At 43.2% G+C, this 16,155-nt stretch overlaps 1 protein-coding gene across 2 annotated transcripts in view; it reads right to left on the reverse strand.

Moving 5' to 3' along the window:
- The window catches only part of AK8 (adenylate kinase 8), a 115,733-nt gene that overhangs the window by 70,710 nt on the left and 28,868 nt on the right, over positions 1-16,155 (reverse strand). For both annotated transcript variants that reach the window (XM_067471984.1, XM_067471983.1), the window contains exon 5: positions 14,346-14,414. In XM_067471984.1, coding sequence (XP_067328085.1) covers positions 14,346-14,414 — 69 coding nt within the window. The remainder of the gene's footprint in view (positions 1-14,345; positions 14,415-16,155) is intronic.

The following is a 16,155-nucleotide window of genomic DNA, read 5'->3' on the forward strand; positions in this document are numbered from 1 at the left end:
CGCGTTTTTCAAAAAATATATTAATTTAAAATAGATATTGCTGTATTTTTGCTGTTTTGCTGGTTTTTGCCGCTGCCGCTCTCCGAGGTGCTTTCCCTCCTTAGTCCTCCTTCCCTCCAACCTTGAAGGGCCTTTCCTTCCTTTTATTTTAAGTTTATAAAGATTTATAATAGTGTAGAACTACTAAAATAATGTATAAATATTAAAATAAATATAGCGGCCCTACAACTCGGTTTTTCACTTTTCGCGGGAGGTCCTAGAACAGTGGTTCTCAACCTGGGGTCCCCAGATGTTTTTGGCCTACAACTCCCAGAAATCCTAACAGCTGGTAAACTAGCTGGGATTTCTGGGAGTTGTAGGCCAAAAACATCTGGGGACCCCAGGTTGAGAACCACTGTCCTAGAACATATAATAATAATAATTATTATTATTATTATCTTTATTTGTACCCCGCTAACATCTCCCAAAGGACTCAGTGCAGCTTACAAAGGCCAAGGTCCTCAATAAAACAACAGCATAAGAAATACAACAATAAAACTTAAAAAGCAAACTAATATACATTAAAGCAATAACAGTAAAACAATAAAAACAATACATCATAACACATTAAAACTAGGGCCGGACCAAATGTAATGGATAAAGTTAAAAGTGCTGGGCATGACAGGTGAAATATAAGGATTTTAGGGTCGGTGCGATGTGCAGACAATCTTAAATCTCTAGTAAAGTGCATTTGGAACATGATGCTGGGAGTTTCCTAATCTGGAAAGGCACACTGGAACAGCCAGGTCTTCAAGCTCTTCCTAAAGACTGCCAACGTTGGGGCTTGTCTGATGTCCTTGGGGAGAGAGTTCCAGAGTCGGGGGGCTACCACAGAGAAGGCCCTGTCCCCCGTCCCTACCAAACACGCTTGCAACGCAGGTGGGATCGTGAGCAGGGCCTCTCCAGATGAACGGAGGGACCGTGTGGGTTCGTAGACGGAGATGCGGTCACGCAGGTAGGCGGGTCCCAAACCGTTTAGGGCTTTGTAGGTGAGCACCAGCACCTTGAATTGGGACCGGAAGATGAACGGCAGCCAAAGGAGCTCCTTAAACAGGAGGGTTGACCTCTCTCTGTAAGGAGCACCAGTTAACAACCTGGCCGCCGCCCGTTGGACCAGTTGAAATTTCCGAGCCGTTTTCAAGGGCAGCCCCACGTAGAGCGTATTACAGTAGTCCAATCTAGAGCTGAGTCTCGAGTCTCAGTGTGCGAAAGCCCTCCCGGACACCGCCGACGCCTGAGCTTCAAGCGTAAGCGATGAATCCAAGAGGACACCCAAACTGCAGACCTGTGACTTCAGGGGGAGTGTAACCCCGTCCAGCACAGGTTGCCACCCTATACCCCGATCCGGTTTACGATCGACCAGGAGGACCTCTGTCTTGTTGGGATTGATCTTCAGCTTGTTCATCCTCATCCAGACAGCCACAGCGGCCAGGCACTCATCCAGCACCCGAGGGGCTTCCTTGGAGTTAGGTGGAAAGGAATAGTAGAGTTGTGTGTCATCTGCGTAGAGGTGGCACCTAACTCCAAAACTCCGAATGACCTCTCCCAGCGGTTTCATGTAGATGTTAAAAAGCATGGGAGACAGAATAGAGCCTTGCGGGACCCCACAGGTCAAAGGCCAGGGGTCCGAGCAGGCGTCTCCCAGCTTCACCATCTGGGATCGACCCTCCAGGAAGGACCGGAGCCACGACATAACCGTGCCCCCAAGACCCGTCCCAGAGAGTCGTCCCAGAAGGATACCATGAGTGATGGTATCGAAAGCCGCTGAGATGTCCAAGAGAACCAGCAGAGTCACACTCCCCATGTCCAGCTCCCTACTGAGGTCATCCACCAAGGCAACCAAAGCCGTCTCAGTGCCGTGGCCAGGCCTGAAACCAGACTGTGACTGGTCCAGGTAATTGATGTCATCTAGAAAACCCTGGAGCTGGGAGGCGACCATCCCCACAATGTGAGGGAACACTGTTTATCTTGTTGTCCTTGTGGACAAAAATGTGATGCAGTCGCAAAAAAAGCCAACGGGATTTTGGTCTGCATAGTGCCTAGATCCAGGGAAGTCATGCTCTCCATGCTCTATTCTGCCTTGGTTAGAACACACCTGGAACGTAACCCCCACAATAAGTGAGGGAACACTGTAGACATATAGGAGATTGGACTGGATGGGGCCATAGGACCAGCTTAACTTCCAGGCCATAAATCGACTGTCCCGCATTCAACGCCATTCAATCCCAGGCCCCAGAAGCTCCCAGCTCCCATAGTCTTCAGATCCAGATCTAAACGGGTGTTGGCTACCCGTCTCCTCCTGCATCTCCCCCCATCCGTGACTGTGTGAAGATGCCCCTTATGGTGTCCCCACGGAGGCGTCTATCACACCAATGCAAACGCGTAAGAAATAAAACCCCGAAAGCAGGCAATTAATGCCCTTGAACGAGGCCGCCAGGAAACATCAACAAAGACCCACAGCTGGCGGAGGAGACCTCGGCCACGTATTCACGCTTCTCCCCCAGAATGGAAGGTGCAGGGACTCCACCAGTCGTAAATCTAGAGAAGCAGAACCCATGGCCCTTGGGGAGAGAAGGTGCAGGGTTTCCCCTTCGGGTGGGAAACTGAGGATGTTTTATGGGCATGCATCCCTTTTTACTCAGTCAAAGCCGACATGATAATATTGTAACGTAACACAAAATACTACTAATAATAATAATCTCTCTATATAAAAATGCTCTGTGCATAATGAGTACCTTAAAAACAAAAGAACCAATGAACGAAATCACACCAACTTTGGCAACAAAACGTCTCACAACACAAGGAGTGACCATCACTCAAAAATTATGATTTTGTCAATTGGGAGTTGTAGTTGCTTGAATTTATAGTTCATCTATAATCAAAGAGCATTCTGAACTCCACCAACAATGGAATTGAACCAAACTTGGCACACAGAACTCCCATGATGAAAGAAAATGCTGAAAGTGTTTGGTGGTCATTGACCTCAAATTTTGGAATTGTAGTTCACCTCCATCCAGAGAACACTGTGGACTTAAACAATGATGGATCTGGACCAAACTTGATATGCCCAAATGTGAACACAGATGGGGTTTGGGGGAAATAGACCTTGACATTTGGGAGTTGTAGTTACTAGGATGTATAGTTCACCTACAATCAAAGAGCATTCTGAACCCCACCAATGATGGAACTGGGCCAAATATCCCACACAGAACCCCCATAACCAACAAAAATACCGCAATATATATTTTAAATTAATTTTTTTAAAAACCGCGAAACAGCAAGTCTGCTAAAAGTGAACCGCGAAGAGGGAACACCGTAATGCTAGATATAATAATATATAATAACTTTAGTGATATATATATATATATATAGAGAGAGAGAGAGAGAGAGAGATAATAATAATAAATATATAACAAGTCTTTTCAGATATGATGTGCCAAAACCATTATGATTATGTTTATGTTTGTGTTTATTACTGAAAGCCGAGCCTGCAAGCCATGTGTTATTCCTCCTCCTCCTCTTCATTAGCGGGTCCTCTGCTGTGCCAAATCCTACGGCTAAGCTTCCTGGAACGGAAGCCCTAATAATATTTGAAATGCCTAAGATCTGGAATGCCTAATTTCTGCACAGACTTATATACATTTATGCAAATGCCAGCCAAGTGCACCAGATATAACGGGGGACCATTGGGAGAAGAGGCTCTCGCCTGCCTTTGGCGGGGAAGGGAGGGAGGAGAGGTAAATAAACAGATAAATTACTGAAGCAGCTCGGCTTTCAAGAGCTCGGCGAGAAATGAGGCGCAGACCCAAATCATTCAAGTGCAAGTGATTTGCAATGCAAAAAGTTTAATTTCCTACTTTGCACATTCAAAATGAGGGGATAAATTATGGATTAAGGCGCGCGGTGTTTTGTACAGGCAAACTGACAACCGCTTTCCAGTCATTAAGGCTTCCCCTTCAAGTCTCCTCTCCCCCCCATTTTCCCCCTTCCAATCAAAACAATTCGAAAGCAAAGCAGGCTTCTGGCAATTTGGCTCCTGGTCGGAGGAAAGGGCCTGAAGGGGTGAAGTCAGTCCCCAAAATGGGACGATTTAGTAGCATTTGCAAAGTGGTGTCCATGAGTTTGTATATGAGAAATCCCACCTCAAAATTCAATAGAAACAACCAGGATAAAAGGACCGAAATGAGACCCTCTTTGCAGAGTCCAAACAATACTCTTCCTCGGTTGTTGTAGGTTTTTCCAGTTTATATGGCCATGTTCTGGAGGCATTTTCTCCTGACGTTTCGCCTGCATCTATGGCAAGCATCCTCAGAGGTAGTGAGGTGCATACTTCTGAGGATGCTTGCCATAGATGCAGGCGAAACGTCAGAAAAAAATGCCTCCAGAACATGGCCATATAAACTGGAAAAACCTACAACAACCCAGTGATTCCGGCCATGAAAGCCTTCGACAATACAATGCTCTTCCTGTTTTGTAAGGGACTGTTTTGTTCCCTCACTACTTCGCAGTTTGCTTTTACCAGACTCGCTGTTTCACGGTTTTCAAAAAATATTAATTTAAAAAATATATATTGCGGTATTTTTGCAGTTTCATAGTTTTTATAAAGTATTAATTTAAAATATATATCGCAGTATTTTCACTGTTTTGCGGTTTTCAAAAAATATTAATTTAAAATAGATATATTGTGGTATTTTCGCTCTTTTGAGGGGTTTTGCCGCCGCCGCTCTCAGAGGTGCTTTCCCTCTTCGGTCCTCCCGCCAGCCTTGAAAGGCCTTTCCTTCCTTTCCTTTCCTTCACTTTATTTTAAGTTTATAAAGACTTTAAATAGTGTAAAGGTAAAGTTGTCCCCTGACATTAAATCCAGTCATATCTGACTCTGGGACTCTGGTGCTCATCTCCATTTCTAAGCCGAAGAGCTAGCGTTGTCCATAGACACCTCCAAGGTCTATGGACAACTGCATGGAGCGTCGTTACCTTCCCACCGGAGTGGTACCTATTGATCTACTCACATTTGCATGTTTTCGAACAGCTAGGTTGGCAGAAGCCAGGGCTGACAGCAGAAGCTCACGCCGCTCCCCGGAATCGAACCTGAGACCTTTCAATCAACAAGCTCAGCAGCTCAGCACTTTAACCCACTGCGCCACCGGGGGCTCCCCTTAAATAGTGTATACCTACTAAAATAATATACAGTATAAATATTAAAATAAATATAGCATCCCTACATCATGGTTTTTCACTTATTGCAGGAGGTCCTGGAACGCAGCCCCTGCAATAAGTGAGGGAACACTGTATTTGCAAAGAGGATGCATTTTTTGGTGAGGATGCAAAGTCCCAATCCTTACGCACACACACACACACACATCGCACTTCCCTCCGTCATTAACATACCTTTCGTTAAATATGCATTAACGGTATTTTTAAGCATCTTTACTAATTCATGCCGTGTTACATAAACACACCTTCAAAGGCTCTGCCGTTGATGTAAATAGGACTACATGAAGGACGGGAGGGGTGGGAGGGACGCAAGAGGGTAAATGCTGCAAGTTTCGGGGTCATTTGGGACAAGAGGAAGAAAGAGAGAGAAAGCAAAGGGTGCCTTGACTGCAAAGAACAGGGCAGCAAGAGAGGGAGGCCGGGGCCCACAGGTCCTGCCCCACTTGAAAGATCATAGCAGTCTAGGGCTGGAAGGACCCCAAGGGCAAACTCTCTCTCTCTATATATATATAATGCAATTCTAGTGTCTGAAGAGACCCCAAGGGCAATATTTCTCTCTCTCTCTCTATCATGGAATCCTAGAGTTGGAAAAGACCCTCAAGGGCAATATCTATCTATCTATCTATCTATCTATCTATCTATCTATCTATCTATCTATCTATCTATCTCTGCTATCACTCTCTCATAGACTCCTATTTATCTATCATAGAATCTTAAAGTTGGAAGAGACCCCAAGGACTATCTCTCTCTATCTCTCTATCTATTTCTCAATCATGAAATCCCAGAGTTGGAAGAGACCCCAAGGGCTTTCTCTCTCTCTATCTTGGTGTTTGCTCACTCTCTATCATGCAATCCTAGTCGGAATAGACCCCCAAGGGCAATATATCCCCCCCCCCTCTATATCGGCTATATATGTATCTCTTCCTCTCTCTGAACCATCTATCTATCTATCTATCTATCTATCTATCTATCTATCTATCTATCCTAGAATTGGAAGAGACCCTTAAGGGCAATCTAGGTGCTCTCTCTCTCTTTCTCTATCATAGAATCTTAGAGTTGGAAGAAACCCTCAAAGGCAATCTCTATCTATCTATCTATCTATCTATCTATCTATCCATCCATCCATCCATCCATCTATCCATCCACATCTCTATCTGGGCTATCTATCTATCTATCTGGGCTATCTCTCTCTCTCTCTCTCTCTATCGTGCAATCCTAGAACTGGAATAGACCCCAAGGGCACTATGTATCTATCAATAATAGAATCTTAAAGTTGGAGAGACACCAAGGACTCTCTCTCTCTCTCTCTTTCAATCATGAAATCCAAAAGTTGGAAGAGACCCCAAGGGCTACCTCTATCTATCTATCTATCTATCTATCTATCTTGCCGCTCTCTCTCTCTCTCTCTCTCTCTCTCTCTCTCTCTCATACAATCCTATTCAGGATAGACCCCAAGGGCAATATCTTTCTTTCTTTCTTTCCCTCCCACCCCCTCTCTCTATATATGTATATCATGGAATCCTACAGTTGGAAAAGACTCTCAAGGGCAACCTCTATCTATCTATCTATCTATCTATCTTGGCGCTCTCTCTATCATAGACTCCTATCTATCTATCTATCTATCCAGCCATCTATCTATCTATCTATCTATCTATCTTGGCGCTCTCTCTATCATAGACTCCTATCTACCTATCATAGAATCTTAAAGTTAGAAAGAGACACCAAGGACTCTCTCTCTCTCTCTCTCAATCATGGAATCCAAGAGTTGGAAGAGACCCTAACAACATACAATATTTAAAAAACCATTAACAGCATAATATACAAAGTAATGACACATCAATAAACAACACATTAACGTCTCGTAACTAGAATCGTGATCCAATTTGTCATCCGTAATTCCGTTTACCTATATTCATCGTATTCATTGCACTGTTTATCCGAATGCCTGTTCAAATAGCCAGGTTTTTAGTTTTCTTCGAAACACCATTAACGAAGGGGCTGATCTAATGTCCATGGGAAGGGCGTTCCACATTCACACATAACGTTCAGGAAACATGTGAAAACTTGGCTTTGGGGATTGGCTTTCGACGAATGAGCCATGATCCTGTAATATGGATGGATGACGACGAATAATGATTTTTGATGACGACTGACCACTGTAATCATATGACTGTATTTGCTATTTTAATGTTTTAGTGTGATTTAGAATATGATGTTTTAATGACTGTTTGTAATATTGATGCTGGAAACCGGCCTGAGTCCCTCGAATAGAGGTGAGAAGACCGGTATACAAAACTGCTAAATAAATAAATATTTTAATATTTATACATTACTAGCCATCCCCTGCCATGCGTTGCTGTGGCCCAGTCTGATGGTCTGGAAAATAATGAGAAAGTGTTGTTTTCTAATATATTATGTTTGTGGGTAAACAGTATTTCTTGTTGTTTCTTTGTCAGTGTTGATGTGGGAGATTGTCTGGTTTGCCTACTCTGGAACATGCAACATATAATTGTTCTTCTTTAGGGATCCCTTTCAAATCTATAATACTATGTGTGTGTGTGAATCATATCTACGAGGGGTATTTTTTAAGTAAGGTCCGTTTTGTTGTAGACACTAGTAGTTCGCGCACATACCGCAACGAGCGCGTGCGTCGTGTACCGGCATGCCTCGGGAACAACTGTGCTCAGTTTCCGCTCTGTAGCTAACCTGTACGGTTCTGTTCTGTGCTTTAAAAATGTTTAAGACTATCAACTCACCCTCCGCATGTGAGGTTCGCTCAGTGATACGGTTTTTGTCAGCAAGGAACCTGCCTGCTGCAGAAATTCATCAACAGATTTGTGAAGTGTACGGTGATACTGTTATGAGTGAAAGGAAAGTGCGTAAGTGGGTACGACAATTCAAAGATGGCCGTGACAACGCCCATGATGAGGACCGCTCCGGGCGCCCTTCTTTGATTACAGACGATTTGGTTGCTTTTGGTGGCGGCAAGTTTTGATGAAGATGGTATTTTAAAATTGGTTCAGAGGTATGATAAGTGTTTGAACAAACTTGGCAACTAGGTCGAAAAATAGAGTGAAGTATGTACTTTCTGAAAATAAATTTACTTTTTTGAAATAAACTTTCGTTGTGTACTTACGTTCCAACTTAAAAAATACCCCTTACTTTAAAAATACCCCTCATATCTATATCTATGGCTGGATGGCTCTTTGTCATTACGTTTTCATGCCCTGGTGAAGGGAGTTGACTGGATGGCCTTAAGTATTTTCTGTTGGACATGCGGGTTCTGTGTGAGAAGTTTGCCCCAAGTCTGTTGTTCATGGGGTTCAGAATGCTCTCTGAATGTAGGTGAACTATAAATCCCAGTAATGACAACTCCCAAATGTCAAGGTTTATTCCCCCCAAACTCCATCTGTGTTCATATTTGGGCATATGGAATATTTGTACCAAGTTTGGTCCAGATCCATCATTGTTTGAGTCCACAGTGCTCTCTGGATGTAGATGAACTACAACTCCCAAACTCAAGATCAATGCCCACCAAACCCTTCTAATATTTTCCATTGGTCCTGGGAGTTCTGTGTGCCACATTTAGTTCAATTCCATCATTGGTGGAGTTCAGAATACTCTTTGATTGTAGGTAAATTATAAATCCCAGCAGCTACAACTCCCAAATGACAAAATTAATTTTTTTTGAGTAATAGTCACTCCTTGGTTAGTAGGTGTCTTGTGGCCAGCATTTCGTCCACTGGTGGGGATGGCTTTGATTGTGCGTTTCCTGCCTGGAAAGAACTGGGTGGCCCTTGGGGATCCTTCCAACTGTAGGATTCCATGATTGATTGATTGATTGATAGGAATTCCAGATAGATTGATCAGTGGTTCCCAAACGTTTTTGGCCTACCCCCTGGAAATCAATTTTTCTAAATCTTCTTTCTTTTATGCTTTCACTGCCCCCTTACAGTTATTCATCGCCCCCAAATGCACCTGTGGCCATTACGTCCCGTCCCGTCCCCCCTGATCACTGCAGCACCCACCAGGGGGCGGTAATGCCCACTTTGGGAATCACTGAGATAGGTAGAGAGATAGAGATTGCCCTTGGGGACCTTCTAACTCTCAGATTCCATGATAGATTAGATTAGATAGATAGATAGATAGATAGATAGATAGATAGATAGATAGGGCTGCCTAGAGAGAGAGAGAGAGAGAGAGAGAGAGATTGCCTTTGAATGTGTCTTCCAACTCTATGATTCCACGAGAGAGATAGAGAGTCTCCTTGGTGTCTCTTCCAACTTTTAAGATTCTATGACAGACAGACAGATAGATATTGCCCTTGGGGTCTATTCTAGTTCTAGGATTGCATTATATATATGATAGATAGATACTGTAGATAGATAGATAGATAGATAGATAGATAGATATCTTAGATAAATAGATAGCCCAGATAGATAGATAGATAGATAGATAGATACCATAGATAGATAGATAGATAGATAGATAGATAGATAGATAGAGATTGCCTCTGAGGATCTCTTCCAACTCTAGGATAGATAGATAGATAGATAGATAGATAGATAGATAGATAGATAGGGAAAGAGAGAAAGAGAGAAAAGGCATGGCCAGACTTACCTGGCCAACGAAGTTGCGGTGCTGGGCGTTTCCCACCGCCATTCTTGCCGGAGGGGGGCTTCTTCCTCCCAGTAGCCCCCTCTGATGGCGGGAAGGTTTCCCGCCGGTGGGTCAGGGGGCCAATGGGGTGCCTGGCCATGCCCACCTCAGGTGAGGCCTGAGCTGGCCTCCCCCTCCTCGGGGGCAGCCTTCATAAGGCTGCCCCTGGCTCACAGGCAGGCACTCAGCCTGCAACAGCTGAACCACCCCACCCACCCTGCAAACGGTTTATGTTTTCATTGGCAGTTTACTTGTGTTGTGTTTACCTGTTATGGTGTCCTGTTAACTGTTACCTGTTTGTGTTATGCTCCTTGTCACAACTCCGTGTTGGCGTGGGGCATGGGCCCTGGATCTGGTTTGGTACCCCCCCTAGCAGTTAGGGGGGGATGCCCGGTGGTTCCAGGGGTGCCAGGTTGCGTTTGCCTGGTATTGTGCCGGCGGCACCCCTGATGGTTTGGGATCGGGCACTATTGGGCTGCCCGATCATGATCCAGGACCCATGCTTGGCTGCCAACCCCTTGTCCTGTTATCAATAAATGAGTTGTGGCCATTGTTCACCCCACATCTTGTATGAGTGTACTTCTTGGGTTGGCTGTGGGAGGTGTATCGCACGTGCACACGCAAAGAGAGATATAGCCCTTGGGTTCTCTTCCAACTCTAGGAGTCTATAATAGAGAGAGAGATAAATAGATATTGTAGATAGACAGCCCAGATAGAGAGACAGATAGATAGAGAAAGGGGGAAAGATAGCCCGGAGAGGGGGAGAGAGAGAGAAAGCCCTTGGGGTCTCTTCCGACTAGGATTGCATGAGAAAGAGAGAGAGAGAGAGAAGACAGACAGACAGACAGACAGATAGATACCATAGATAGATAGCCCAGATAGAGAAATAGATAGCTGCTGTAGATAGATAGATAGATAGATAGATAGATAGATAGATAGAGATAGCCCAGAGAGAGAGAGAGAGAGAGCCCTTGGGGTGTCTTCCAACTCTAGGAGCCTATGATAGAGAGATAGATAGATAGCCAAGATAGATAAATAGACATTGCCCTTGAGGGTCTTTTCCAACTCTAGGATTCCATGATAGAGAGAGAGAGAAATATTGCCCTTGGGGTCTCTTTTGACTCTAGGATCGTAGGAGAGAGAGAGAGAGACAGAGAGCAAGATATATAGATTGGTTGGTTGATTGAGATTGCCCTTTGGGATCGAGAGCAGGGCCCCTCCAGACGATCTTAGCAATCTTGATGGTTCATAGGGGAGGATACGTTCGGACAGGTAAATTGGGCCAGAGTCGTTTAGGGCTTTATAGGCTAGGACCAGCACTTTGAATTGTGCTCGGAAGCTGACTGGCAGCCAGTGGAGCTGGCGCAACAGAGGAGTAGTATGCTCCCTGTACCCCGCTCCTGTTAGTAGTCTGGCTGCCGCACGTTGGACTGCTTCCGGGCAGTCTTCAGAGGCAACCCCACGTAGAGATAAATAGAGTGTCCCTAGATTGTGGTTTTTCACTTATTGCGGAAGGTCCTGCAATGCAACTCCCGCAATACGTGAGGGAACACTGTATTGGTGCCTGGCTCGCATGTCTTCTCTGAGCCTTTTCTCCTGGAGGTGGGAGGAACACATTTGGTTTTCTACCGGGTGTTAGGAATGGTGGGAGTTGCAGTCCAAAACACCTGGAGGGAAGGCCCAAGTTGGCCCAGGCCTGGTCTAGACACTACACTCCTTTGTATGCAGCCTGGGATCATATTGGCTTTTTCCGCTGCTGCACCACACTCCTCACTCCTGTATTGCTGGTGGCCCATTAAGGCTAAGAACTTTTGAACGGTGGTGGTGATGCCTTTGCAGTGGGTGGTCACGGCTCTTCTGAAGACAAAGCTCCTCTCCCATCATGACCCCAGGCAGGCGTTTAGCAAAACAGCGCTTCCCTTAATCAGCGCTAAGCCGGAGAGAACAGTAATTGGCAAAGAGGGATTCCCTTGTTTGCGGCTTGTCGACTTTGGTGCCCGCTTGGCGCTCGATCCATGCTTGCTTGCCCCAGGCAAAGGAACAACACTCCCTCTTTGATCCTGCCTCATCCTCCCATTCACTCCAATGCTCAGTCTCCCCAATGTTCAAAATCCAGGATCAGTCCCACAAAACTATGTCACACCATGATTACTGTTCCTGGGTCATCCATGTCATTTCCTAGTATCATTATTATTATTACTACTACTACTAATATCATTCTTACTATCATTATTATACTACACTATGTCACACGATTTTTGTCCATGGCTTATCAATGCAATGTCATTTCGTATCATCATCATCATCATCATCATCATCATCATCATCATCATCATTACACTATGGAAGCACTATGAACATTTATTTCACGTCCTACTTGGTTCTGTCATCAAAACATGGACAAAGTTTATTAAACTGCCAGAACTTTGTTTTTTGATGATGATGATGATAATAATAATAATAACCTCAAAATTACAATTTATATATATATATGACACTAGCTGTCCCCTGCCACGTGTTGCTGTGGCCCAGTCAGTGTATATGTGTTTTTTGTGTGCATATGTGTGTTTGCATATATATATGTTGCTTTGTGCATGTGTTGTAATGTAATTTTTGGTTTTGGGCTTTTTAAGTCTCTTCTGCTGTGTTTTTCAGTGGTTTTATGAGTGACTAGCCATTCCCTGCAACGCGTTGCTGTGGCCCAGTCTGTGTATATGTGTTTTGTGTGTATATATCTGTGTATATGTTTATATATGTGGTTTTGTGCATGCGTTGTAATGTTTTGTTTTGTTTTTTTGCTTTTTTAGTCTCTTCAGCTGTGTTTTTCAGTTTTTATGAGTGATGGTCACTCATTCGCCTGACAGGTGTCTTGTGTCCAAATTTGGTGTCAATTCATCCAGTGGTTTTTGAGTTATATTAAACCCACAAACAAACATTACATTTTTATTTACATAGATTGATGATGATAACATCAAAATAATAATAATAATAAATTACATATTGTGTTACTTATATTATATCTTTTATTATTATCATCATCATCATCCACACAATTTTTGTTATAAATGTCACTTTTTATAAGATTGCTTCATCATATCTATATTATGTAGGGCCACCTGGTGGCGCAGCAGGTTAAACCAGTGAGCTGCTGAACTTGCTAACCGAAAGGTCAGCAGTTCAAATCTGAGGAGCAGGGTGAGTTCCCACTGTTAGTCTCAGTTTCTGCCAACCTAGCAGTTTGAAAACATGCAAATGTGAGTAGATCAATAAGTAGGGCTCTGGCGGGAAGATAACGGCGCTTCATGCAGTCATGCCAGTGGCCAAATGACCTTGGAGGTGTCTACGGACAACACCGGCTCTTCGGCTTAGAAATGGAGATGAGCACTAGAGTCCCAGAGTTGGACATGACTAGACTTAATGTCAAGGGAAAACATTTACTTCATCTATCTATCTGTCTGTCTGTCTGTCTATCTATCTATTTATCTATATAACTATTATCACCAATACAAATACTGTGCCACATTATGATTTTTATTCCTGGGTTATCAATGTTATTTCCTAATTGGTTCTATCATCAAAACATGGACAAAGTTTACTGAACTGCCAAAACTTTGTTTTCTGATGATGATAATAATAATCACAAAATTACAATAATAATAATAGTATAAGTAATACATATTATATATTATTATTGATAACATCAACATAATAATAATAATAATAATAATAATAATAATAATAATAATAATAAACAATATATTGCAGTAATAACATAAAGAATATATCTCTGTAAGAAGCCAGACCTTGAAACCGCTAGGCCACTAATGCTAATCACGGTGGCCAATTGCAACATTCACACCTACCTCAAACAGACAAGAGTTCTTTCTCCCACCTTGGACATTATTTCACAGATCTATTAAGCCAATTTTCCTAGTTTCCAACAGACCTCACAACCTCTGAGGATGACTTTAGCCATAGATGCAGGCGAAACATCAGGAGAGAATGCTTCTGGAACATGGCCAGGCACCCCGGAAAACTCACAACAACCCAGTATGTCACATATTATATATATTACTATTATCATCAATTACAACACTATGTCACATGATTTTTGTCCCTGGGTTTCCTAATTAGTTCAATCATGAAGACATGGGAAAAGTTTACTAAACTGCACAAACTTTGTCTTTGTGGGAGGGAGGGACATAACTTGGCTATAGCGGATTTTGCTCTCATCTTTCAATGAATTTCTCATCATTGAGTCTCAACCCATTCAGTTACAAAAACAATGAAGTTTCTGGAGTGGAACAACTACTTTCAAAGGAAGGACTGCATAATGAAACAGAAAAAATACTTTCCAAACAGGAACACCAACTTTTTCAGGTTGTGTTTCATAGTGTATTCAACCCCGTTGAGGGACGCTTTGATTCACTCACGTTGTGGAGGCAGTCCGGGAGCTGCAGGCGCTCCTCCAGCAGATCGGCCCACAGGTCTTCGGGAATTTCCTGGAAAGACAGAAGAGGAGGGTGAATCCCATGCTGCCCAGGCTCTGTCCCAAAACAGGGATTCAGTCCCTGAGCAAACCCCACTAAAGTTTGGACTTAACTCCAGGATGAACTTCATGAAAGCTGGGGTTGAAATCTAGGATAAATCTCATAAAAGTTTGAACTGAAATCCAGAATGAACTCCACTAAAGTTTGGACTAAAACCCAGGACAAACTCCATCTAAGTTTGGGCTAAAACCCAGAGCAAACTCCATTAAAGTTTGCAATGAAACCCAAGACAAACACCATCCAAGTTGGCCTGCAATCCAGAGCAAAGTCCATCAAAGTCTGGACTAAACTCCAGAGCAGACTCAATTAAAGTGTGCACTGAAACTCCAATCAAATTCCTTCTAAAGTCTGGACTGAAACCCAGGACAAACTCCATGAAACTTTGGACTAAAAACCAGAGCAAACTCGATCAAAGTCTGCAATTAAACCCAGGACAAACTCCCATCAAAGTTTGGACTAAACTTCATCAAAATTTGCCTGAAACCCAGAGCAAACCATGAAAGTTTGAACTAAACTCCAGAGCAAATTCAACTGAAGTGCACTGAGACTCCAAGCAAACTCCATCAGAGTTTGGCCTGAAACCCAGAGCAAACTCCATCAAAGTTTGGACTCAACTCCAGAATAAAGTCAGTTGAAGTGTGCACTGAGACTCCAAGCAAACTCTACCAAAGTTTGGCCTGAAACCCAGAGCAAACTCCATGAAAGTTTGGCCTGAAACCCAGAGAAAACTCCATCAAAGTTTGAACACAACTCCAGAACAAACTCAGTTGAAGTGTGCACTGAGACTCCAAGCAAACTCCATTAAAGTTTGGCCTGAAACACAGAGAAAACTCCATAAAAGTTCAAACCAAAATCCAGTACAAACTCAAATCTACAGCAAACTCCATCAGTCCACTCACAATTAAGATGTGCACTGAAACCCCAAGCAAAACTTATTAAAATTTAGACTGAAACCCAGGACAAAATCCATGAAATTTTGGATTTAAACCCAGAACAAACTCAATTAAAGTTTGAAATTAAACCCAGGACAAACTCCATCAAAGTTTGGACTAAACTTCATCAAAGTTGGCCTGAAACCCAGAGCAAACTCTATGAAAGTTTGGACTAAAACCTAGAGCAAACTCGATTCAAGTTTGCAATGAAATCCAGGACACTGAAACCCCAATCAAATTCCATCAAAGTTTGGACTGGAATCCAGAACAAACTCCATGAAATTCTGGACTAAAACCCAGAGCAAACTCCATCAAAGTTTGGACTAAATTCCAGAGCAAACTCAGCTGAAGTGTGCACTGAGACTCCAAGCAAACTCCATCAAAGTGTGGACTAAACTCCAGAGCAAACTCAATTAAAGTGTGCACTGAAACCCCACTCAAATTCCATCCAAGTTTGGACTGAAATCTAGGACAAACTCCATTAAAGTTTGGACTAAAAGCCAGAGCAAACTCCATGAAACTTGGCCAGCAATCCATAGCAAACTCTATGGAAGTTTGGACTAAACTCCAGAGCAAACTCAATTAAAGTGTGCACTGAAAGCCCAAATTCCATCCAAATTTGGCCTGAAACCCAGAGCAAACTCCATCAAAGTTGGCCTGAAACCCAGAGCAAACTCCATCAAAGTTTGGACTAAACTCCATCAAAGTTGGCCTGGAACCCAGAGCAAACTCTATGAAAAATTGGACTAAAAGCCAGAACA

The sequence above is a fragment of the Anolis sagrei genome, chromosome 11, assembly GCF_037176765.1.
Source record: "Anolis sagrei isolate rAnoSag1 chromosome 11, rAnoSag1.mat, whole genome shotgun sequence".
NCBI classification, from domain to species: Eukaryota; Metazoa; Chordata; class Lepidosauria; order Squamata; family Dactyloidae; genus Anolis; species Anolis sagrei.